This window comes from Rhinatrema bivittatum, chromosome 4, assembly GCF_901001135.1.
Source record: "Rhinatrema bivittatum chromosome 4, aRhiBiv1.1, whole genome shotgun sequence".
In the NCBI taxonomy this organism is placed as follows: Eukaryota; Metazoa; Chordata; class Amphibia; order Gymnophiona; family Rhinatrematidae; genus Rhinatrema; species Rhinatrema bivittatum.
Window position 1 is genome coordinate 457,835,147 of NC_042618.1, and position 23,203 is coordinate 457,858,349.

At 46.7% G+C, this 23,203-nt stretch overlaps 1 protein-coding gene across 1 annotated transcript in view; it reads right to left on the reverse strand.

Moving 5' to 3' along the window:
* OTOGL (otogelin like) overlaps positions 1-23,203 on the reverse strand; it is a 205,429-nt gene that overhangs the window by 42,805 nt on the left and 139,421 nt on the right. Inside the window, exons 41-50 of the mRNA XM_029597118.1 lie at positions 21,876-22,065; positions 19,760-19,974; positions 19,084-19,225; positions 16,546-16,731; positions 15,813-16,025; positions 9,482-9,586; positions 7,998-8,105; positions 3,619-3,720; positions 3,047-3,151; positions 2,906-2,946 (exon numbers count right to left, since the gene is read on the reverse strand). Coding sequence (XP_029452978.1) covers positions 2,906-2,946; positions 3,047-3,151; positions 3,619-3,720; positions 7,998-8,105; positions 9,482-9,586; positions 15,813-16,025; positions 16,546-16,731; positions 19,084-19,225; positions 19,760-19,974; positions 21,876-22,065 — 1,407 coding nt within the window. The remainder of the gene's footprint in view (positions 1-2,905; positions 2,947-3,046; positions 3,152-3,618; positions 3,721-7,997; positions 8,106-9,481; positions 9,587-15,812; positions 16,026-16,545; positions 16,732-19,083; positions 19,226-19,759; positions 19,975-21,875; positions 22,066-23,203) is intronic.

Here is a 23,203-nt window from a genome sequence, read left to right on the forward strand (position 1 = left end):
CAACATCAAGAGTGCTGAGGGTTCAGTGGTTAATGCAGGCTGCAGTGGCTGTGCTGATTGATTATTTTATGGAGAGGCTGCTAGGCTCGCGGGAGGCTGTTCTAAGTGGTGGCATAGAATGCTGGGGCTGTGGGGGAAGGGCTATGCTGAGTGGGTGGGTAGGGGGATGTTAGGTTCTGGAGTTGCAGGAAACCATGCTGTGTGGATGAGGGGATGGAATATACAAAGCTGGGGTGCAGAGTGCTGGGGCTGTGTTGGGTGGGGAGGGGTGTAGAGTGCCGGGGCTGTGCTTTGTGGGGGTGGAGCATGCTGGGGCTTTGGGGAGTGGATGAGGAGAAAAGTGCTGGGGCTGTGTTGGATGGGGGATGTAGAGTGCTGGGGCTGTGGGGAGCTGTGTTGTGGATGAGGGGTAAAGTGCTGGGGCTGTGCTGGAGAGGGGGTGCGGAGTACTGGGGTTATGGGGAGCTGTGTTCAATGGGGAGAAAGTGCTGGGGTCTCTCTGGGCTGTGACACTTTAAGGGAGAGAGCTTGGCTGTGCTGAGTGGGAAAACACTGTAAGCAGGGCTTCTGATATTGTTTATAAATATGTTGTTAATGTGAAAGCAATGTGAAAACATGATAAACATTAGAAAATACACACCTGAATGTACAATTTATAAATACCTAAAATTAAAAATCCCTAGTTAACAAATGGAAAATCTCCCATGACAGATATCTTCGTACAGTATGGATCACAGCATTCAATTTCCTGTAGAACCTGCTTTAAAAATGAAGGATCTATTTAAATGGAAAAATGAGGACCCCATGTGGCCATTATATTGACTGCAAAAAGGTATACATTCAAAATTCAAAAGCCATTTAGCTGGATAACTGAAAAGATATCTGACTAAAAGGCTAGCCAGCTATATTTAAAGCCGTATATGGCTAAATTCTAGCCAGATAATGAATTCAGCCGCATAAGTTGGAGGCATTTCCAGGGGTGGGCAGGAAGCTTTTCCGGTTGGGCCAGAGTTATTCGGAGATAGCTAAATAACTTATAAGGCAAAATCTGGTTACACTGTAGGGCTGTCCTAAAGTTGGCCAGATATACCTATCCGCCGCTGAATATCCCCATTAAGATCGATCCAGTAAAATGCGGCCGCATTTACCCCGCTCCTAACTCGCGTTCTACTCACTTTCCGGCCGCGTTAGCCCTTCCTGCGATCCACAATCCCCTTTAACCTACTCCTACCGCGTCCTAAAATCCCCGGGCAACCCCTTCTGCACGCGGCATGTATATTGCATGCAAACGATCGAATTAGCTATTCCCTACCATCCAATAACGCGCGCCCTGACTATCCCTTTTTTACCCTGCCGTTCTGCCGCACGTTTAACCTGCTAACTTACTGCCTACCCTTACCCCTGCATTAGAGGCAGGGGTAAGGGTAGGCGGCAAACTTTCCCCCAGCCCCCGCTCTCCTGCCCTGGCCTCGTCCATGGGTGCTGGTGTCCGGGGCATCCCCAGTCCTCTCTCTCCCCTCCTCCCGAAGCAACGAAAGCGGAAAAATCGGAAAAAAAAGTTGCAAGAGAGAGAGGGGAGAAAGGATGGGCAATCCTACGCTCGGGATGGCCAGTCCTCCCTCCCCTCCTCCCGAGGCAAGGCGCGAAAAGCAGCCTTGCTCCGGGAGGAGGGGAGAGAGGACTGGCAGTGTGACGCGACCAAGCGACTTACTTTTTTTTTGCAGCCCTCCAGAGGAGACGGCCATCAGCAGAAACGGATCGCTGCTCCCGGCGAAGATGGACGCCTGCACGGGGGAAAGCGGCCCCTGTGCGTGCAATTGGCTGCTCAAGACATGACGTCACGATGTTTGGCATCACGGCATGTGACGTCACATCTTGAGCGGCCAATTGCACACACAGGGGCCACTTTCCCCCGTGCAGGCGTCCATCTTCGCCAGGAGGCAGGGAGGGGAGCCGCCCTAACGCTTCGCAGACGCGGCTTGCATTTGCAAGCAATTTAAATAGAGTATCGAGCGGTATGTGAGCAGGACTGTGCGTGCGGGGAATGAGGGTGCGCCCGGCACTGCCGCACTCTTTCTAACGCGGCCTTGCTGTATCGACCATCTATATCCGTCTAACTTAACTATCTGCTCCATGGCTGAATATCAACTTCCTTAATTCTCCCCTTGAAAAGTGGCTCCCATATCTGTCCTACTGACCACACAGACAGGTCTTCAGGATATCCAGAATGAATATGCACAAGATGTATTTTCTCACATTGGATACCAAGCATAGGCAAATTTATCTCATGCCTATTTCCTTGTGAGATCAACAAGGCAAGGCTTTCAAAGAGCTGGAAAATCTAGGATAATAATCTGACTCTAGACAGGCACAAATAAAAGTAGCTCCATTCTGTGCACTCAGAGTCTAGTCCTTAGCTCAAGCATCTCCAAGTTAAAATAATCCTCATGTCAAAGTTTACAGAATCCACTTTTTAATTTGAAAGAAAAATCCAGGGTTTGGTTGCAAACACAGTGCAGTGCCCATGCAGAATCCTGAGTACTACTAGAACAATAGTAGCCCTCTGTCCTGCTATTCTTGAGTTTAAAGCCAAAAACTGAATTAAGCAAATTGACTCCTAATCCATAAAGCAAACAAGCATATCAGGGGCTCAAAAAGTTTGTTTTCAGGGTGGGGGGGTGTGGAGATTATTAACTATGCACTCACAAAACTTTGCCAGAGACTCTGGAAAGGTACTATTGGTGCCACCTTGAATGAAAGCCTTCCGGTCACATCACAGACCATAATAACACTGATCTCACAACAAAGACAGGAAAGAGAACTGTAGGAAAGATGGGGGATGGGGGGGATAGGAGGGGAACACAATAACAGAACAAAATTAAAACCTAAAATAGAGCTGACTTACCACTTTACAGGATGCGACAGTCACGTTTTCACAGCTACATTCTGAGAAGAGATCAAGAAAAGCAGATGAATCAATACACAATGCAAGAAATGACTTAAACCCAGTTGAATGTGCACAGAAAGATCAAAATAATAGTAATACCACAATGCCAGTCCGGACAGCACTGCTCAGGTTCTCTTCTTTTCACCTGCTTCATATCAGGTGTGCAGTTCATCAGGGGAACCAAGCATAAGTTCTCATCACAAACTGAAAGGGCAAATGACAGGTTGTGAAAGAATGATCTGCCCACGCTCATCTGATGTCAGTTCCTGTTACTGTATATGCAGACGCTGTGCCATTATATCGTTCATAGTCATGGAATCTGCTAGCAGGGAATTCTTGACCAAAGGCTAGTAATTTAGCTGAATTTAAAAAAAGGTTTGGCTGCATTTTGAGAGGACAGGTCCATTCATCATTATTTAGCCAGATGGACTTAAGGTCTCCAGCTCCTACCTCTGGAAGTGAGCATCATGAAATGGGCTGTCCTATTTGGGATCTCCAGGAGATCTCTTGGAGATAGGATGCTGGGCTCGATGGATCATTAGTCTGAACCCACATGGAACTTCTTATGCTTTTTTTATGTTCTTATGATGGAAAGCAGTTTTACTATGAAGATACGCAGTAAAGCAATAAAGTGCTGAACTGTTTTGCTTTAATTTCTTTTACATTCTTACCGCAGTGATAGCGAGGGCAACAGTACTGTGTTGTGTTCAGATCCACAGTGAGGATTTCCCCTACACCGCACACCGGAATAGGCTCAATGCAGGATTCACAAACTGAACACAAAAAAAAGAGTTGGTTAGTTACAAGCCCCGCAAAAGACAAACAATATTACTGCAGTTCAGCCATTACGTTAAACATGAAGTATTTCCTGAAAGCGTCAAGTCACCTATTTGCTTAGTTATTTGATGTAATTAAAAAATAGTGGCCCTTCTGACTAAGGTGGCGAGTCTCTGCCCAAGAGGAAGGAGTTGGAAGGCCCGGCAGGCATTAAATATTCAGTGTTGTATTGGATTGTAACTGGAAGGAAATAGGAAAGGTTAGAAAGTGGACGACTCTATCCAGAATCGTGCAACAATAGGCACGGGGGCTAACAGGAAGAGAGAGAGAGAGAGAAGGGCAAGCATGAGGCCCTGGCAAATAGTGAGGGAGACAGTGGGGCTTAAGACAGAGGGACAGATACCAGAAGAAAGAGGACCAGTTAAAGAGAAAGCAAATGCAAGAAAATACAGATGGGAACACCTGAACGATAAGAAAAGACTACAGAATCAAGAAAGCAAGAGACCAGATTAGATCTGAGAGCAAGAGAAGAAACAGATAACTTGTCCCGTATATTCAGTGGGATAAACGTCCTGCTGAATATGATCTCCTTCCGGTGCAGGAAGTGTACACTGCATGTAGTCTGCGCTTCCAGTGCAGCTTTTGATAGAAGCTGCTCTGGAGCCCCGGGAACGGGTAAGTTTGCGCCCAGCCCCCCCCCCCCCCCCCCCCCCCCCGCAGGAATTTGTATGTTTCCAGGAGACGGGGAGAAGGACCGGAGAGAGGGGGGTGCAGCACAGCAATTTAAGACCGCAGGCGGCAGGTATGGCTTGGTGTTGGGATATGTGGAGCACTTTGTTATGAGTGGTTGGGATCCTGGAAATGGTGATTGTAAGTTTTGGGGCTGTTTTGTAGCTGTTTTTCCTTATTTGTTAACACTGTGGGTTTTCATTTTGCGCTGTTGCTGTGTATCGTTTGATGGCGTTTGTACGTCCTCCCATTCATCAGTGGTATGTTTCTCTGTTATTCGCTGCTGTGGATGTAATGTTGTTTTCGGCTGTAATGTACATCTTTCAGAATAAATATGATTTAAAAAAAAGATGGTGGGTGCGAGTCTGCCAGCAGCACCAGATAGTAATATTAATAGAACTGGGAAATGGAGGGGACATCAGCAGACCCCGAAATATTCTTCTTCTTTTTTTTTTAATTTAAGAGAAGATTAGGGGGTGGGGGGGTACACAACCCGACAGGGCCATGTATGATATTTCGTATGGAAAGAAAAACAGGCCTTAGGCCTTCTACTTGTTGTGTTTTCTTGCCTAACAGCGCATCTTTTGAAGATATCCAGTTAAGCAGGAAGCTACCGGGCACACGCGTCTATGAAGCAGGTCCAAAGTTATCTGACTTACTTAGCTGGATAGACCTGAAATTCGGCTATGTTAGCTGGATAACTACAGCCTTCCCGGGAAAGCCCCCTTTTTTAACCTAGCCAGATAGATGGCTCAATATTCAGAAACTTGCCATTTAGACAAATAACTTTTGAGTTCTCCATCTAAATGGTTTTGAACTTTGACCACTCAAACTTTAAATTATACGGTATGTTTTGTGAAATTTGTCACAGGCAGAAAATGTGCCACATACTCTTACAGACTTGCAATATCTCCCAGTAAAATTTAATAAGAACGCCCAATTTGTCCTCAGAAAGAGAGAATATGCAAATTTGCAGCTGCATATATCTTCCTGAGAAAACAACAGTAACCCTGCTCCAGCACACGCTCAGCTGACGGGTATATCCATGAACCCATGAGCATTACCTTCAACACCACATCGAAAAGAGTGCCATGAGTTACATATTTTTTAAACCAAATGAAAACCATGACAAAGAACTTGTGAGTTTTCTTTAAACAAAATGCAAAGAACCCCTCCCCCCCTTCTGACAATAAAAAAAACCTAATGTGAACTGTTACGAACGCACCCAGCGGGCCCTGAGGAGGGACGCGGAGGCGCCATCACCTGCTCCTGGAAGAAAGTGAGCCCTTGGCCCACAGGGCGACTCAGGAAGGAACCCCAAGACACGCCCCAAGGGAGGTGAGCGAGTGCAGGCACGGACGGAGCAAGTACAAAGGAACTGGGACGAAACAGGGTTGGCCCCCCCGCTGAGCTAACACGCACCAGTGAAGTCAGACAGAGGCAGAGGGCTGGAAACGAAGAGACAAGGAACTGAACAGGAGACTCTGGATCCTAGAAACAAGAGAAGAGTCAGAGTACATAGAGAAGACGAGGACTCCTGGAACTTGGACGAGACGAGACTCTGGAGACTTGGATGAGACGAGGCTCTTGGAACTTGGAAGAGATGAGTCTCTTGGAACTTAGAAGGCACTGTCCCTCAGGGCGCTCTACACAGCCCGATGTGGACTGGTCACAGACCACCCTGTCCCGTTGCGTGCCCTACACAACCTGGGAGACTGGTTGCGGACCACGCGGAGAGCGGAACATGCACAGGATGGAGAGAGGATCCGGACAGCGCTTGAGAGAGGCCCAGCCGGAAGGGGACGCCAGTCACCCGAAGACGGACACCGAATGAGACGGATTTACTCCCACGAAGGACGGCTGGAGACAAAGTCCAGTGGATGGCAAGGCTACTTGCGGATTCTTCAGGATCGAGATAAGGAATGAAGGAGATTGGTACACAAGAGAATGGTACCTCTGAACGCAAGGGCATCTGGACATCTGAACACCTGGACATCTGAACGAGTGGACATCTGGACATCTGGGCATCAGGACATCTGGGCATCTGGACAAGTGGACATCCGGACATCTGGACAAGTGGATGAGTGGACATCTGGACGAGTGGACGTCTGGACATCTGGGACAGCTAGACACAGATGAGGAACTCCAGGGCTTCAGGGAGGGAAGTTGAGGACTGGAACATACCACGAAGAAGATCCGATGAGGGACGAGACCCGAAACATCAGACGGAGACATCAGGAACAAGAAGAATATGGAACTCCGTTGGAACTCTGGAAGCAGTTGGAACTCTAGAAGAACTCCATGGAGCTGGAGTAACTCCCTGGAGCTTGAAACTCTGTGGAAGGTGTTGGAGCTTGATGTAACTCCATTTGAAGGCCCTGAGGAACTGAAGCAGGGCCTTTATATATGGCAGGTCCAGGAAGTGCCCTGATGACGACATTCGGAGGGGCCGAGGAGTGCTTCCTGTTTCTGGCCCTTTAAATAGAGAGAAGAGGTGTGCGCCTGCGCCTAGAGGGACCCTGGAGAAATGAAGGTGGAGCTGAGGCCTGCAGCGGTGTCCAGCCGCATGAGGAAGAAAAGGCAGGCCGAAGGCGGCTTCCTGCCGCGAGGAGGAGCCAGGCAGCATGCGGCATCCATGCCATGAAGATGGAGCCCCAATGGTGGCGGCTCATGCCGCAAGAGTGAATCCCAGCGGGGACTTCCCCGCTAGAGGCGGAGTCAGCAGTGCAGCTCCAGCTGCGAAGGAGGATAGCTGCAGCGGCAAGGCCATGAAGATAGAGGGAGGTGCAGCGGCGGCCCGGGCCACAAAAGAAGGCAGCATGTCAGGCTGGGGAGGCCAAGAGGGCGGTAGGTGGAGGGCCTGTCCGCGGGATGGGGTCCACAGATAGGATCGTAACATAAACATTCCCCACCCCTTAAGTTTTCCACCATATCCCGTGTAGAAAGGGGCATTAACAATCCCCAGATGCTCTTGCCCCATCAGCTCTGGTTTGAAAGTGGCACTGGACAACGCCATTTTGTTCTCCGATGGCACAAAACAATTTCTCCAGTTTCAGAGACAACTGGCTCTATTTATGAAACAGAGCTGCCAGGGTAAAAAAGATGGGGGATTTCTCCTGCCCATTTCTATTTTGGAGACCACCACGGAAGGGCTGAGCATGGTCCGGGAGAAGAGATAGTGGGGTCCAATTTTTTTGTTTTTTTTCGTTTGCATTGTAATTAATGTTTATTTGGGTTATCAAATGAAACAAATTGATACCGAATTTGAAAATCCTGAAATAAAAAACAAAAATGCAACAATTGGTTTTTTTCCCTACACATCCCTATCGAGGACACAGTGGCATCTGTGGCTGCTGGCAAAGGGATGGCAAGAAAACTAAAGTGACCCTATTTATAGATGACAGAAAACGCCTATAACTTGAAGGATGCCTCCAAGTTGCCAGAACTGGAGATTTCCTTCTTTATTTGGTCCGGCTGCTACCATTGACACCTGACCCAGAAAGTTCGGTGCTGCCATTAGAGAGAGAAGGCGTCATTTTCTTACCACAGAGATAGGAAAAACAGCAAGGGTCGCCCTGTCTCGCTTCAACTATGAATTGATCCTCTCGGCACTCTGGACGTGAAGCATTGGGGCAGGCGGAAGGGTCGCATTCTGTCCAAACACAAAGCAATATGTTTGATGCAAGATATTACCCATGCGACTTTAAACTTCGCTGCTGGCTCAAGATTAACATATGGAATAGTTATCCGCAGGTAAGAACTTCTGGGCCCACTGAGTTTGCCCACATGCCCCCTTCCTTACTATTTCAGATCCTAGCAGACAACATTAATTCATTTATTTAAACTGAAGAAGAGAAACTGATCGAAAAGGAACAACAGAAGTGGAAAACAAAAATTTTTTTTTTTTTTAAATAAATCACACTGAGTGTCTGTGAAGGAGCTGAAATATCTTTAAAAAATAATGCAAATGCATTAAAAAAATGTAGTTTTGGAACAGAAGCAAGATCCATGGATACAGCTGATCCCAAGGCTGCTGTGTCCTGCTCTAGTGGGAAACCTGGATTTCATTTCTGAAGTTAATTCCTGCTGCTTCTCTTTCTACCAGGAGCCTAGAATTCTGCTTAAGTCTTCTTTTACAGCGACTCCTAGTGGTCAGGTGAAGAACAGTTTTGAAAGCAACTTTTGTAACTTTCAGCCACAAGAGCATTCTGAAGTACTTGGCAAGCCTATGGGAAAAACTTTGAATGTGAAACATTCTGTGTGACACCAGAGTTTTAGCAAAATTAAGACAGGAAAGAGCAAGAAGAGCAGCCTTTAAGGAAACTAAGTAGTAAGCTATTATTTTATGACACTTGCATGTTTATCTTTTCAATTACTTTCCCATCAACTTTCTTGCAGACAAAAATATCAACAACTGTATCTGCTTGCAGTACTGAATATGCTAGTAAATGTAATTTACTAGCATATTCAGTTCTAGTAAATGTAATTTTAAATTATTGAAAGGAAACCACAGTTATATAAAGGAAAAAAGAAAGAAATCTACTAATTCAGAGAAACATGGGAATGACATGATTGGTTGGACTACATAGTCAAAGAGGGGATCACAATATGGCCCAGTCAGATTTTACTCACAGTATAATTGCCCCAATTATACTCTGCACACGCTGACATGGGTGGGATGTGGGTTTGTTTCCCATTGGTCCAGAACAGTAAGGCCTGGGCGTGCCATGCAGATGGTGCACTCATGCCCAGGCAGAAAAGATGGCCGCTGCTACTGTAGTGGCCTCGGCCATCAATGAGCGCTGCTGAGGGCATGGCCCCAGAAAAGGCACTCTCTGAGCTGGTCAGGGTCTCTGGAGCCTCCCGGACACGCCATCTGGGGGGAGGAGAGCGACAAAGACTACTGGGGAGGAAACACAGGCGAGAAGGTATAAAGAACCCCCCCAAGCTATTAATGGATGACGTAGCTGTTTCCGTCATTAACGTGGCCCTTCCTCACCCCTTCTCTCGTCTTAAGAAATAACTCACCGCATCGGTATTCAGGACAGCAGGAAAGGGGACTATAGTTTGCAAACAACTTTTTGCCGTCCGTGCATGACGGCACGTCAGAATCACACAATGACATGTTGCACTCTGCAAAATAAGAAAGAGAGTAATAACAAAAGAAGAAACCAGAACAAACTGCATAGTTTCCCATTAAACAGCCTATATGAGACAATGTTTAACGTGGAAGTCTATTTCATTTCAAGCAAGAATCGTATTGCACTTCACTGCACATATTTCATGTATTCCATAATATGATGCTAGATGACAAAAACTAACATAAGTACCGTTTCCTTAGGGTTCCTTAGGGGTGGACAAGCCCAGAAATATCAAGTGTCCGTATTCCCTGTAACAACTTGCAGTTCCTCCCCCCTCCCAAAAAAAAAAAATGTATCCATACGCATTAATTGATTACAGAAACCCTCGGCAGATACTGACAGGAAATCAGTCAGTACACATCCAGATTACTATTCCTTATTCTTTATAGGGGAGAAATTCATAGCCTATACGGCTCAGTAGCTTAGCCGGGTAACACATATCCAGCTAAGTTACAAGGATATTCAGCGGCACAACAATGCCACTGAATATCCACGTAGAAGTTTCTACTTTGCTGGATAAGTTGTATTTATCTAAGTTTAGACCTGCTGTTTATTTATTTTATTTATTTATTTCGAGTTTTTATATACCGGCAATCATGAAAACATATCTTGCTGGTTTACATCGAACAGGAGTGCATTATAAACAAAAAACTAGAACTGTGGTGTCCGAAAGTACAGTTACATTTAACAAGGGTAGCCGAACTTGGAGAAGGAAGAAGAGAGGAGAGAAAAGAGATGGTTAAACAATATACAATTTAAATATAGTATACAGAATAAATGTTATATACAAGAGGAGTGGAGTTTTAGGAGTCATTGGAATGTGTCATTGGGTTGTGTCCGGAAATGCTTGTTTGAAATGCTTGGAGTTTGAAATGAACTTGGAGAAGGAAGAAGAGAGGAGAGAAAAGAGATGGTTAAACAATATACAATTTAAATATAGTATACAGAATAAATGTTATATACAAGAGGAGTGGAGTTTTAGGAGTCATTGGAATGTGTCATTGGGTTGTGTCCGGAAATGCTTGTTTGTTGAGCTATTGAGCATGTCTAACTTAGACAGAAAACTTATCCAGCTAAGTCTTATTATCGCTACTTAGCCAGATAAGATATCCAGCTAAATAGCGCTGCCCCCAAGTTAGCCAGCTAGCTGGATAAGTGATTTATCCATCTCTCTAGCAACCGGATATTCAGCTGCTGCTAGACGGATGGATAAGTCCTACTTATCCGGCTATCCAATGACTGAATATCAGGCCCAGAGTTTTCGCACAATGGGCAGACATTCTGTTTCAGTCACCTGGATTAGACACAATCAAAATCTTTAAAAGTTATTACAGGCTGTTTCAGGTAATATAGATGTCCATATTCAGCCACTGGCTAGCAAAGTGGACCTCTGTAATACTGAACATCCCCAGCTATCTTAAAGTAAGCCGGGCAAATTTATCTGGCTCACTTTAGGTCATCTCTTCAGCTGCCCCAAAGTTATCCAGCTATATTAGCCAGATAATGCGGGAAATCAGTCTAGAGCCAGTGAGCCACGAAGCTTTATCGCAGGAGGGGGTCCCACTAATGCGGGAATGCAGCAATAGTGGGGTCCCCTGCCCCCCAAAAAATGTTGCAGGCCTATGGCACATTCTAGTGTCTCATAGCTACACATCACGGGGCATAAAATGTGCCTAAAGGACCTTTAATGCGATGGCAGCCCCAACCTCAAGGGACTGCCATCGCCTTCAAGGGCCACTGACCCGAAAAAGAAGAATCACAGGAAACTGGGAGGTCGGGGCCGCCACTTGAGGTAGCCCCGGGTTAAAACGGGAGTCAGCTCTGACCCCCGCTCAACCTCTCCGTTTGGCCGCATGACTTTTTTTTTTTTGCCGGCTCTTTAAATTTGAGGTGGGAGCCTCAGGCCCCACATTAGATTCCCGGGTCTCCCGCCTCTCATTTACTGCTTTTCAAAAAGGTATACGTATTTTATCAAGGCTGATCATCTTTTCAGTTTTGGCCACGATAAAATATTTGCATCAGGTTGCCTAGTAAAGGAAAATTGGTTCTTACCTGCTAATTTTTGTTCCTGGAATATCACAGATCAATCTAGAAGTGGGTTTATGCATCCTTACCAGCAGATGGAGGCAGAGAACAAATCTTTGAGGCACTGTAGTGCTTCATAACCAAGAGTGCCACCTGCAGTCCTTCAGTATTGACCTGTACCCAAGCCAAGATGTCTAACTCCAAACTTCCCAGATCTCTTCCTCTAAAACAGCTGGCAAACAAGTTGGAACTCCCAAACTGACCCCTGAACTACAGAGTTTTTAATCTCAGTTGAGAACTATCTACAATTATATTCTGCAGCACAAACTTAATTCCTGCCTCACCAGTGTTATAATTAGTGAGGTTTGGGTGGACCCTTGAACACTGTGGCAGCTGACCATGCCCACGAGGGGAAGTCCCATGAGGGGCCACAGGTCAGGCTCAGCTTAGGACACACAAACACAGAGATTGAGCTTTTATTAGACAATGTGGTGAAACCACCAGAGGTGGCAGTAGTGAGCAGCAGAAGTAGCCCGGCTGGGCTAGTATCCTTCAGGCCCTGGAACAGCGACTCCTCCGGTAGCAGTGCTGTAGTGGAAAGAACTGAGAATAATGAGTACAGTGGAATATGCACAAAGCCCCAGTATGGAGAACCCCAGGATACGGAGAGCAGGCCCTCGAGGAGCGAGTACCTGATCCCTGAGAGCTGAGAGGCTTAAAGGTAATGTACTCACACAGTGGTTCCACGTAGGAGATGGCACTAGGGCTGGAACGGAGGCAGGCCCTCGAGGAGCGAGTACCTGGTTTCAGGGAACAGCTCTGAGGTGAAGATGGTAGTACTTATTGGTGTTGAAGGTAGCGAATCCTTCCAGGCAGAAGAGAAGGTAGGAGCAGGCAGTGAGTCAGGGAACATGGGCCCTCGAGGAGCAAGTACCGGTTTCCTGATAGCGACCTGAAAAGCAAGTGAGGCCCCTGAGGAGCGGGTACCCCATTAGGATTAAGAGTCCAATGGAAGATTGGAGAAGCAGAGTAGCTGGGTATGGAGAGTGATTCCCATCCATAAGATTCCCCTTGGTAACTCAAAGGCTAGCAAACAACGTAGGCTTTAAATATCCGGGCAGCGTGACATCTTCACAGGGTGCGCCCCTGAGGTTCGCGCCAAGTAGGAAATAAGAGTGAGAGCCGCGCAGCGCGCGCGCCCTAAGGTACTAGCGGAGCGTGGCGGGAGGCAGCACCCAGGCCGGTCCGGGGACGCCAGAGAGGACGACAGGCAGACGCTGCGGAAGCCAGGCGTCCATCCACAGTGAGAGGAGGCGCAAAGAAAGGTAGGCGGAGTGAAGCCGTCGGGAAGGGACGGTTGCAACAACCAGGAGCATCCAGAATCAGGAAAGGTCTTTTGAAAAATAATCATAATGGGCCGGGAGTCAGGAATGATCTGGGGTATTCCAGGAATGAAAATTAGCAGGTAAGAGCCAATTTTCCTTTCTTGTTCATACCCCAGATCAGTCCAGACAAGTGGGATGTACCCAAGCCCTCTTTACACTGGGTGGGATCCCGAAAGCCCTGCACGCAGTACACTTTCACAAATGAGCCCTCCTCTGGGGCCCTGACATCCAAACGGCAATGTTTAGTAAAAGAGGACCACGTTGCTGCCCGACAAATCTCCTGCAGAGACACCAATTGACACTCCACCCAGGAGGCTGCCTGTGCCGTAGTGGAATGCACCTGCAATCCCTCAGGGATCGACCGACCTTTACAAATATAGGCCGAAATAATTGCCTCTTTCAACCAACGAGAAATTGTACTCTTAGTCGCTTTGCAACCCTTCTTTGGTCCACGGAATAACACAAAATGATGGTCTGAGGTTCAAAAACCATTAGTTACCTTGAGATATCTTAGTGGAACCCGACGCACATCCAAAACATAAAGGGGTAGATTTTCAAACATGGCGCGTTCGTGTACTTTTGCTGGCGCATCAGGCGCAAGCAAAAGTACGCGGGATTTTAGTAGATACGCGCGTAGTCGCACGTATCTGCTAAAATCCTGGATCGGCACGCGCAAGGCTATCGATTACGTATAGCCGGCGTGCGCCGAGCCGCGCAGCCTACCCCCGTTCCCTCCAAGGCCGCTCCGAAATCGGAGCGGCCTTGGAGGGAATCCTCTAACGCCCTCCCCTCACCTTCCCCTCCCTTCCTCTACCTAACCCACCCCCCCGGCCCTGTCTAAACCCCCCCCCTTACCTTTGTCGGGGGATTTACGCCTCCCAGAGGGAGACGTAAATCCCCGCGCGCCAGCAGGCCCCTAGCGCGCCGGGACGCGACCTGGGGGCGGGTACAGAGGGCGCGGACACGCCCCCGGACCGCCCTGGGCCGTAACCACGCCCCCGGGCCCGCCCCCAAAACGCTGCCGACACGCCCCGAAAACGGCACGGCACTCGGCCCCGCCCCCGACACGCCCCCCTCCGAAAACCCCGGGACTTACGCGAGTCCCGGGGCTCTGCGCGCGCCGGTAGGCCTATGTAAAATAGGCTCACCGGCACGCAGGGCCCTGCTCGCCTAAATCCGCCCGGTTTTGGGCAACCTTAGGCAACCTATCCCCTTTAGACTCTGCCAAATGCTTCATCAGCTTTTCCAGGTCCTCTCCAAACAATAACTGTCCTTTAAAGGGAGATTAGCAAGCTGCACCTTCAACCAAACGTACGCTGACTAATTAAATAGCCAGAGAAGTCTTCACGCGGCCACCGAGGAGACCATATTCCTAGCCAAAATACAAAGCATATCATAGAGGGCATCTGCCACATAAGCCAATCCCACACCCAACCAAGCATCTTGGTGAGCATCTGCCGGGATTCCCCTGCCCTTATCCTGCGCCTTCTGCACCCAGCACAAACAAGCCCTCTGCATAAGACTAGCGCAGAATGCAGCCCTAAGGCTCAGAGCCAAGACCTCAAACAGACTCTTCAACAGGATCTCCAGCTTCCGGTCCTGGGCATCCATCAAGGCCACTGACCCTACCATAGGAATGATCATTTTCTTCGTCACCGCCGACACAGCCGCATCCACCTTCAGCAGCTTCCACCGCTCCAAGAGGGTACAACCTGACCATAGCCCTGGCCACCTTCAATCCAGCTTCTGGGGAATCCCATTCCCAGTCAATCAGCTTCTTCACCTGCTTTGGCAAGGGGAATGTCCTCGGCGGCCCACGCAGTCCCTCCAACACTGGGTTTATCCTTTCTGTGACAGAATCCTCCTGCACCACCTTAATCCCCAGTTCCTCCAGAACCTGAAGGATGAGAGACTGCAATTCCTCCTTGTGGAATAACCTAACCACCCTAGGGTCATCTCCTTCTGCTAGAGGGACCCCTTCTGCAGACCAGCCCCCAGATCCGCACCCTGACCAGTGCCCTGGTCCACTTGTGGGTCCTGTGGATCACTGCCTAGTGTATCAGCACCATCAGAATCCTCAGAGGAAACATCATCACCTCAAGATCAATCCAGACCCAACAGACACAAAATGCTCCCCTTCCTCAGAGGCTTCTCCACCCGAGACATTTTAGCCTCGCCCCAGGCTGGCTGAGAGGCTGGCTGCTTAGCCACCAGCTCCTGCCTGGCAAGATAGGCCTCATGAAACAGCAAAACAAAATCCACAGAAAATCCGCCATGGTTCCCCTGCTCCATGGGCACTGGGTCCTCCCCTGTGCCCGCTGGCACATTGTCCCCACTAGCCAACCCCTGAAGCACAGGAGAAAGTGGGGGAGGGGAGTACCTGCCGTCCTCATCCCTGGTAGGACTCCTGTCACGTGGAACCAAAATGGCCGCAATTTCTTTGCATCCCCCCACCCCCACCCCCGAGGCCTTCTGCCTGCAGCCCGAGTTTAGCATCTACCCCATGAAGTCTGTTTAACGTGTGTTATAGCACTACCGTGGCTTGACGCATTTACCAGTTAGACAACAGCCAATTCCACTCCAGAACATCCCCATCCCACCTTGCCCTCAAGTTAGCTGGATAAATTTTGAACTGGATAAAATGCTATCCAGCTAACTCGGAGTGGGTCAGCACAGTGAGATTTTTCAATTCTGAACTTAGCCGGACAAATGGTGCTGAAAATTAATCAAACAGGGTCTACTTTATGGATCTAGAGTCGCCCAGGAGCCTCATCTTCCATGCTAAATATATGGATCTTCAGTACCTACCACAAACTTTCTTTGGACAACAGGCCCTTTCCTCTATGACATTGATGACAACTTCACCTTCCCGTTCGCAGGCTGGTGTTGGTTCTTCGCTGCAGTTAGGCTCTATAGCAATGACACTCCCGTTTTCCAGACACTTGTACATGCAGCACCCCTTAAGGGATCCATTCCACTCCTCCCCAGGAGAATGCGGCTGTCCCTCGTTATCAGTGCAAGCTAGGAAGAAAAACATAGGTTCCCAAGTCTAGGAGCCTGCAGAGACTACAAAGCACAGTAGAGTCTCTTGCTAAAGACAGATATGTGCAAACTTCCTCAAAATAGATCTGGCAAACAATGCGTTGAACCTGGAAAAACTTCAAAGGTTCATCAAATTCTTTTGAAGAACTCTGAAGTGTATATTTGTGGGCAATGTTCACAGCCCTGGGGGGGGGGGGGGGAGAAGGAGTGAGTCCCACTCACCATGCAAAGGCCCATGATGGCAGAGTTCCAAACATGGCCCTAGGCTGAGGACTCTTGCTGCAATGACTGGGCTAAGTGAATTAGGAGGCAGCACGAAATAAAGGAAAAATAAAATAAAATGAAGGAAAAAATTCCACAAGTAGTTGTGACTGAAGGCCCATGGCACCGGATCCCAGCCTTGGTTCCAAATGAGTTGGAAGTGCAAGGAAGGAAGGGGGAAAGCCAGTTTGTTCTGAGAGAGAAGATCTGACGTGTCATTCCGTTCTCCTCCTCTTACCACATTTTTCCTCTTGAATGCAAAGCTCTGATTCCGTCCTGTGGAGAATAGTCCCATTTTTACACACACAGTCTTCTCTTAAGTAAGAACAGGGGGATTCTTCATAAAACCATTTATTTAGGCAGGTTTTAGCTGCACATGGTTGCACACAAGCCTGGTATTCCTTGCCTTCAGGGCAAGCTAGGTCTGCCAGGTGGGGAAAAAAAATGCAAAATTAGCCTGGTTGTCATAAAGAATTATTTGTTATCATACAAACAAAACATTCAATTTGCCATGAATAAGACAGTAGAAGTAATTCATTTCATTTTACAATTTCAAGCGAGGTTAATATACAATACTCTGCATTGGCATGCAAAATATTGCACAATAAAACATAACAGTCCCCAAATGCTACCTGGCATGAAAGTGAATGGTTTCTGTCATTAGAAGCTTAACCAGGTAAGTCTAGAATAGAAATGGAGATGCACAGAGCTAAATCAAAGACAGTTCCTACATGTACAATCCCACCTGCTTAAAACTGGCAAGTAGCTCTGGACAACAATCCTACCTAGCAAGGCTGCTTAATACAATCCAAGACTTTCTGAATTATTTTCATGAGAATGTCCACTAAATTTCATTAAATATCTTCTGGCAAACAAAAACTAAATTATGACTGTAGCTTAGGACTGCAGTCGGCCACCTTTTTGCTCGTCTCTAAATAAAATCCCACAATTCTGAGTTCTTATTTTTGTAAATCATAACTTTAGCCACAGGTACAGCCATGAAATTAAATAGCACAGGGGTCTGTGAGCTAAAGTATGTTAAAAACTCGCACAAGCTGTTAATGCGCATAAACTAGGCTGCAACAGTTTTAATGTTAAATCTATGCTAAAATGGTAAGGAAATGCAAAACTATGCATAATAGCTAATTACCTATTAAAGCAGTGAAATGCTTTGCAGACGCATTAATACAAAAAAGAAAACTAGACCTTAGGTAGATGTAGTTATGTTTTTGTGATACCATTTACATGGAAGTGTGAACTTTCACATCTTATTAACCATGTGCAATAGACACCACATTTACATGCATTAACAGCTGTTAGTGCACTTTAGCACATCTGTTCCACAGTTAGGTGGCTAATGAAATGTCTGAACAGCAATATCCTAGCAATATCTCCGCATTGATCCTGGTCTTAATAGCCATTGATCCTTGCACGTCCTGTGCTTCTGCTGATCTACCTAGGAGCATATTACATAATAGAATTAAGGTAGAAAACAACTGGACAGAAATGAATGTTAATATAATCAAATACCAGGACAAATACAGGCCTGGTGGCTCAGCACAGGGGTCTCAGGTCCATGTCTCCTGTCTGACTTGGCCAGCTGAGGTCTGGCATGTCACAGAAGTGACACGCTTGACCCTGGGGTGGGAAAGAAGACCACTGCCGCTATTGCAGTAACCTCTGCTAACCGAATGAGCATTCTGGGAGTAAGCCTAGGAGGAGACTTCCCTTTAGCTCTCCTGGCTGGCAAGAATACTTGACTCATTTGGAAATGCCATCTAGGGTAGGTGGGATATAGTAAAAAAAAAAAGAGGAGAAAAGAGATTTTAACATCAATTACAACCCACGGCAGCAGCAGTACACTTGCAATGCGGTAACCTGCACAGAGTGGCAGTTACAACCCAAAATCAGCAGTGGTATGAGTTAATCAGGGCTCAGAGAAAGCAAGGGGAACCCAACAATGTGATGACTGTGATGAACTTGGCCATGCACTGAAATGAAATGATTAGAGGGTTGAGAGATCAGGGGGACAGCCCAAGAGGGGAGTTGGTGTTGCATTGCATTTGGGAATTTTATGTGCACATCAAAAGAGGATGAATCTCAACTGGGCAGACTGCATGGGTCATTTTGGTCTTTATCTGCTATCATTTACTATTTTAATATGTAAACATTACCAGGAAAATATTTGCATAGAACAAAAATAACAAATTATTACCAAAATCAGAGAAACTAGACATCATTACACTGGGTTAACGGGTATCAAAGTTAAAAAAGCTTTTTTTTTTCCAACTCTAGGGAATATCCCTAAAGCTTTTGAGAAAAGTTCAGTAGAGAAGATCCTGATAGACTAAACTCAACAGATACAGTATGGTAAATATTCAGCCGCTGAGCGGCTAGTTAAGTTAGCCGGATACACATATCCAGCTAACTTAAGTGGGATATTCAGTGGTGCAGCAATGCTGCTGAATATACCTGGATAAGTTAGAGTTAGCAGGATATATGGTATCCGGTTAACTTTAGACCTGCCCTATGGTGCGTTTAAAGTTAGCCAGTTAACTTAACCAGCTAACTCCGCTTCTCCCCTGAATGCCTACCTCCCATCCAGGAATGCCCCTGACTTATCCAGCTAAATTCTAACCAGATAATTCATTATCCGGCTACAATTTTAGGAAGATAAGCTTATTAAATATGTGGCATTTAGACGGATAACTTTCCCGTTATCCATCTAAATGGCTTTTGAATATGTACCCCAGTATGGACAGCAGTTCTTACTTACAACAGTAATCTTGTGTTCTCCACTTAATGCAAATATTATGCTTGTTGCACAAAGCTACATATGCAGAGAGAGCATCACATTCATAATTGAAAAAGTAAGTATTGTTGATCCACATCTTCTCACAGAAGTCCTGTGGTGAAACCTGTAGAGAAAAAAATAGAAATCTGCATGAGGCTGTGCACTACAGTTCCAACGGCCAACGTCCCTTGCTGAGCTACACAAATGCAAGAATTTTATACAAATGGTATAACAACAAACACTGAGTCAGGGTGACTATGGGCTTGGGCTGCACTCTCAAAAGTATTCACGTAGGCATAGGCTCACCATGAGTTTATCTTAAGTAGACTGTAATGTAACCTGTAAATTGCAAGGTTTTTCTTTTATTTATTTATTTATTTTGAACATTTCTTATTAACTGTTCCATCCAGGCCACCCTAAGCAATGTACAAAATGACACGCATATTTGTTTCATATTCTTCATTGAGGACATCACAACTTATACAGAATGCCTCTTCCTAGGTAGCTGTGGACCCCACAAACAGATCACCCCAACTTTGAAGGGCTGTATTGGCTGGGTGGATTGCAAATAGTTCAAGATTCTCCAACATCAAAGGAAGTTTTTGGTGTGCATTTCGTGTTGAAATCAGGCCTGTGTCCAGCTTTTATTTGTACTTACTTTGCTGTGGCATGGTGCAAAAGCCTTTTTGTTTAACAACTCCATACAATAGGTGCAGTCATCTTCGGTACAGTTTCTCACTGGTCTCCTGGTGGTCACATCAACTGATTTCTCAATCTCCCAACTTTTAATAAAAGCTTCAACATCTTCCATGTTTGTGATTATGGTCCTGTTCAGCATCTTCAAGTCATCTTTTGGGTCCCCATTGCAGATACCTTCAAATAAACATTCTTATGAATAATATAGCCAAAATCATGCACATCTTTCTTCATCCACAATGTCTTAATATATAACCTGATCATCTCTTGACTAATGTAAACATATTTTCTTCAGTTCCCCTTTTTCCTACCCACCTCCTGTGCAAACCAACCAAAATGCATCTAAGAATCATTTTCCTCACCCAAAACTATCTGAGGTAGATCTTAAATAAGTACGCTCGCAAGGCTGCGCAAAATTGGCAGCCTGCGAGCACCGAGTCGCGCAGCCTGCCTCGTTCCCTCCAAGGCTGCTCCAAAATCTGAGCGGCCTCGGAGGGAACTTTCCTTCCGTGTCCCCCCACCTTCCCCTCCCTTCCCCTATCTACCCCACCCCCTAGCCCTACCTAAATCCCCCCCCTACCTTTGTTGTGCAAGTTATGCCTGCTTGAAGCAGGCGTAACTTGCGCGCGCCGCCTCTGCATCCCCCGGCACAGGCCGCAGTGCCGGGGGACTCGGGACCGCCCTCCCGGCCCGCCCCTGAACCGTTGCCACTCCCCCGGACCCGCCCCGGATGGCCCCCTGACCCCGGACACTCCCCAGACACGCCCCCTCCCGCCCCTTTTATGAAGCCCCGGGGCTTTGCACACGCCGGCGGCCTATGCAAAATAGGCGCACCGGCGCGGAATTGCCCTGCGCACGTAAATCTAGCCCTCTCTTTCTCCCTAGATCTCATGCATTACCACTTTCAGAGAGCCAATAAATAATCAAAAGAAGGTTGGACTCAGACCTTTGGTTTTTCTTTCAAATGTATCCAACTATGTATCTATGAACTTGAGCAAGTTGTACCTTGATTTCTTTCTGCCTCAAAGTCCTGTGTCCCTCTGTCACTCTCTCTGCAGTTTTAATGGCAGCCCCTCCCACATTCCATTAAGCAAAAAGCTTTCCTTTCTTATGATCACTTTTGTTTCCTCAATTCACTCTCCTCTCCTCACCTTTCTCATTTGCTGACCCTTACCTCTGAAACTCCCTCCCTCTGCAGCACTGCAGGTCCTCGACTCAACCTTCATGTCCCACCTGAGGTTGTCCCACTAGACAGTCCCAGAAACCACCCTCATCTTGATTGCATATGCTTTCTTCCTTTCCATTCACTTAGATAGGGAACTCTTTGCCACTTGTATGGCTTGCTATTACTTCCACTGTCCTTTTGTTGGGTTATCTGTGTTTACCTTCTACAATGCTACAAAGACTATCAGTGCTGAAGAGACATAAAATAATAATATTGAGGTCCATATTCAACCCCTAGGTGACTGGCAAAGTTAGCTGGATAAATTTACCCCGCTACCTTAAAGAGAGCTGGATAAGTTTATCCGCTAACTTCAGGACTGCTCTTCAGCTGCCATAAAGCTATCCTACTACATTTGCTGGATAATGCTGAAAATCGTCATTATCCAGGTAACTTAGGCAGATAAAGTTCAGGGGCAGTCAGACGGGTGGAATTTTCAAATTCTGCACTGAATGTGGACAACATTGAATGCAAACATAGGAAACAGAGCAAAAAGGATATCTAAGACAAAATGATATAAAAGGATGTGCACTGATTTTTTTTTTTATGTCGTTTTCGTTTTGGGGTTTTTGTGCTTAATTTCGTTTTTTTAATGATTTGGGGGTTTTTTTCATGTTTCCCTAATATTGAATTTAGTGCTCACTAACGATAGTTAGTGCTACTAACATTCAGTTAGCGTGCACTAACTCCCGTTAGTGCACACTAACTCAAAATACTAATTATATGACATTTTGTCTTTATTTTTTTCATTTCGGGGCACTTCCGAAACAAGACAAAATAGACAATTTTGTTGCCATTGTTATTTTGTCTGAAACGAATACACATCCCTATAAAACAATAAACAATTCAGTCTCACCACAAAGCCCTTCTGTCTTGGTAGAAGTACTGGAATGTAATCCATATTGTATATCAATAATGCCAGTGAGATGAGCCCACTTAATGTTGATACCAGCTGGGGTGTTAATGACATACATTGCACCAGTATCCTGAATGCAGAGTCCATATTTTGAGAAAGGTAAAGGTTGAATTATGGAATTCACTTCTACCTAAAACAATGGGAAAATATTCCATGATTGAGGAAAATGTTGCCAGGAGCGAGTTTCAATAAAATAAAAAATTGTATCTTTAATATACACAATAGTAAAAGAGTAACATAGCAGGGATGCGCTGGGAAAACATTTTTCATTTCATTTTTTAATGATGTTATTGGGGGGATTTCCCAAGAATTTAGTTTCATTTAATTTTTCTTTAATTTTCTAAAGTTTAGAAAAACAAAAGAAAAAAAAGAAAAACATAAAAAAAAAAAGAAAAAAAAAAGATTCTCCCCAGTCCCCATTTATCCAACTCAGGAGGGCATCCGAATATGAGTCCTAGGCTCAGGTCAAAGCCTTGGCCTTGCATAGGCCTAGACCCCGGGAGGATGCCACAACCTTGGCCTAGGCCCCACAATGAGGCCCAGCTTGGAGGCCTTGTCCCAACACTGAGGCCTAGGTCCAACACCAGGGCCTTGACCTAGGCCCAACACCGAGACCTGGTCTGGAGGCCAGTTCCCAATGCCTAGGCCTCAGCCTAGGCCAAGGCCTGATCCTGGGGCTAGGCACAGATGCCTTGTCCTGAAGCCAGGGCTTTAGCCTAGCCCCGGCTGCAGGCCCGGAGACTGGAGTTAATTTAAACTGCTATATATCAAAATGGCCCCCTCCACTGAGAAGGAAGGCACCAGAGTGAAGTTACTCTGGTACATCCTCAAATGGAGGATGTCATTTTAAAAAGACAGAAGAGGAGCTCTGTGGCCTGTTCTCTGGCCTTCAGGCCCTGGCATTGGGACCCAGCCTCCAGGCCTGGGTCTGAGCCTAAGCATCAAACCCAGCGTCAGGCCTAGGCTGAGGCCCCAGCATTGGGACCGGGCCTCCACCCTGGGCTCCGGTATTGGGCCTGGGTCTAGGCTGAGGTCAAGGTGTTTGGATGGCCTCCAGACTGGGCCCCAGTGTAAAGCCTGGGCCTGAGCCTTGGCTTAGTTTGAGGTCCGGGCATTAGGATCTGGCCTCTGGGCCGGGCCCTGGCATTGGGCATAGGCCTAGGCCAAGGCCTAGGTGTTGGGATCTGGTCTCCGGGCTGGGCCCTGGCATCGGGCATAGGCCTAGGCCAAGGCCTAGGTTTTGGATTCTGGTCTCTGGGCTGGGCCCT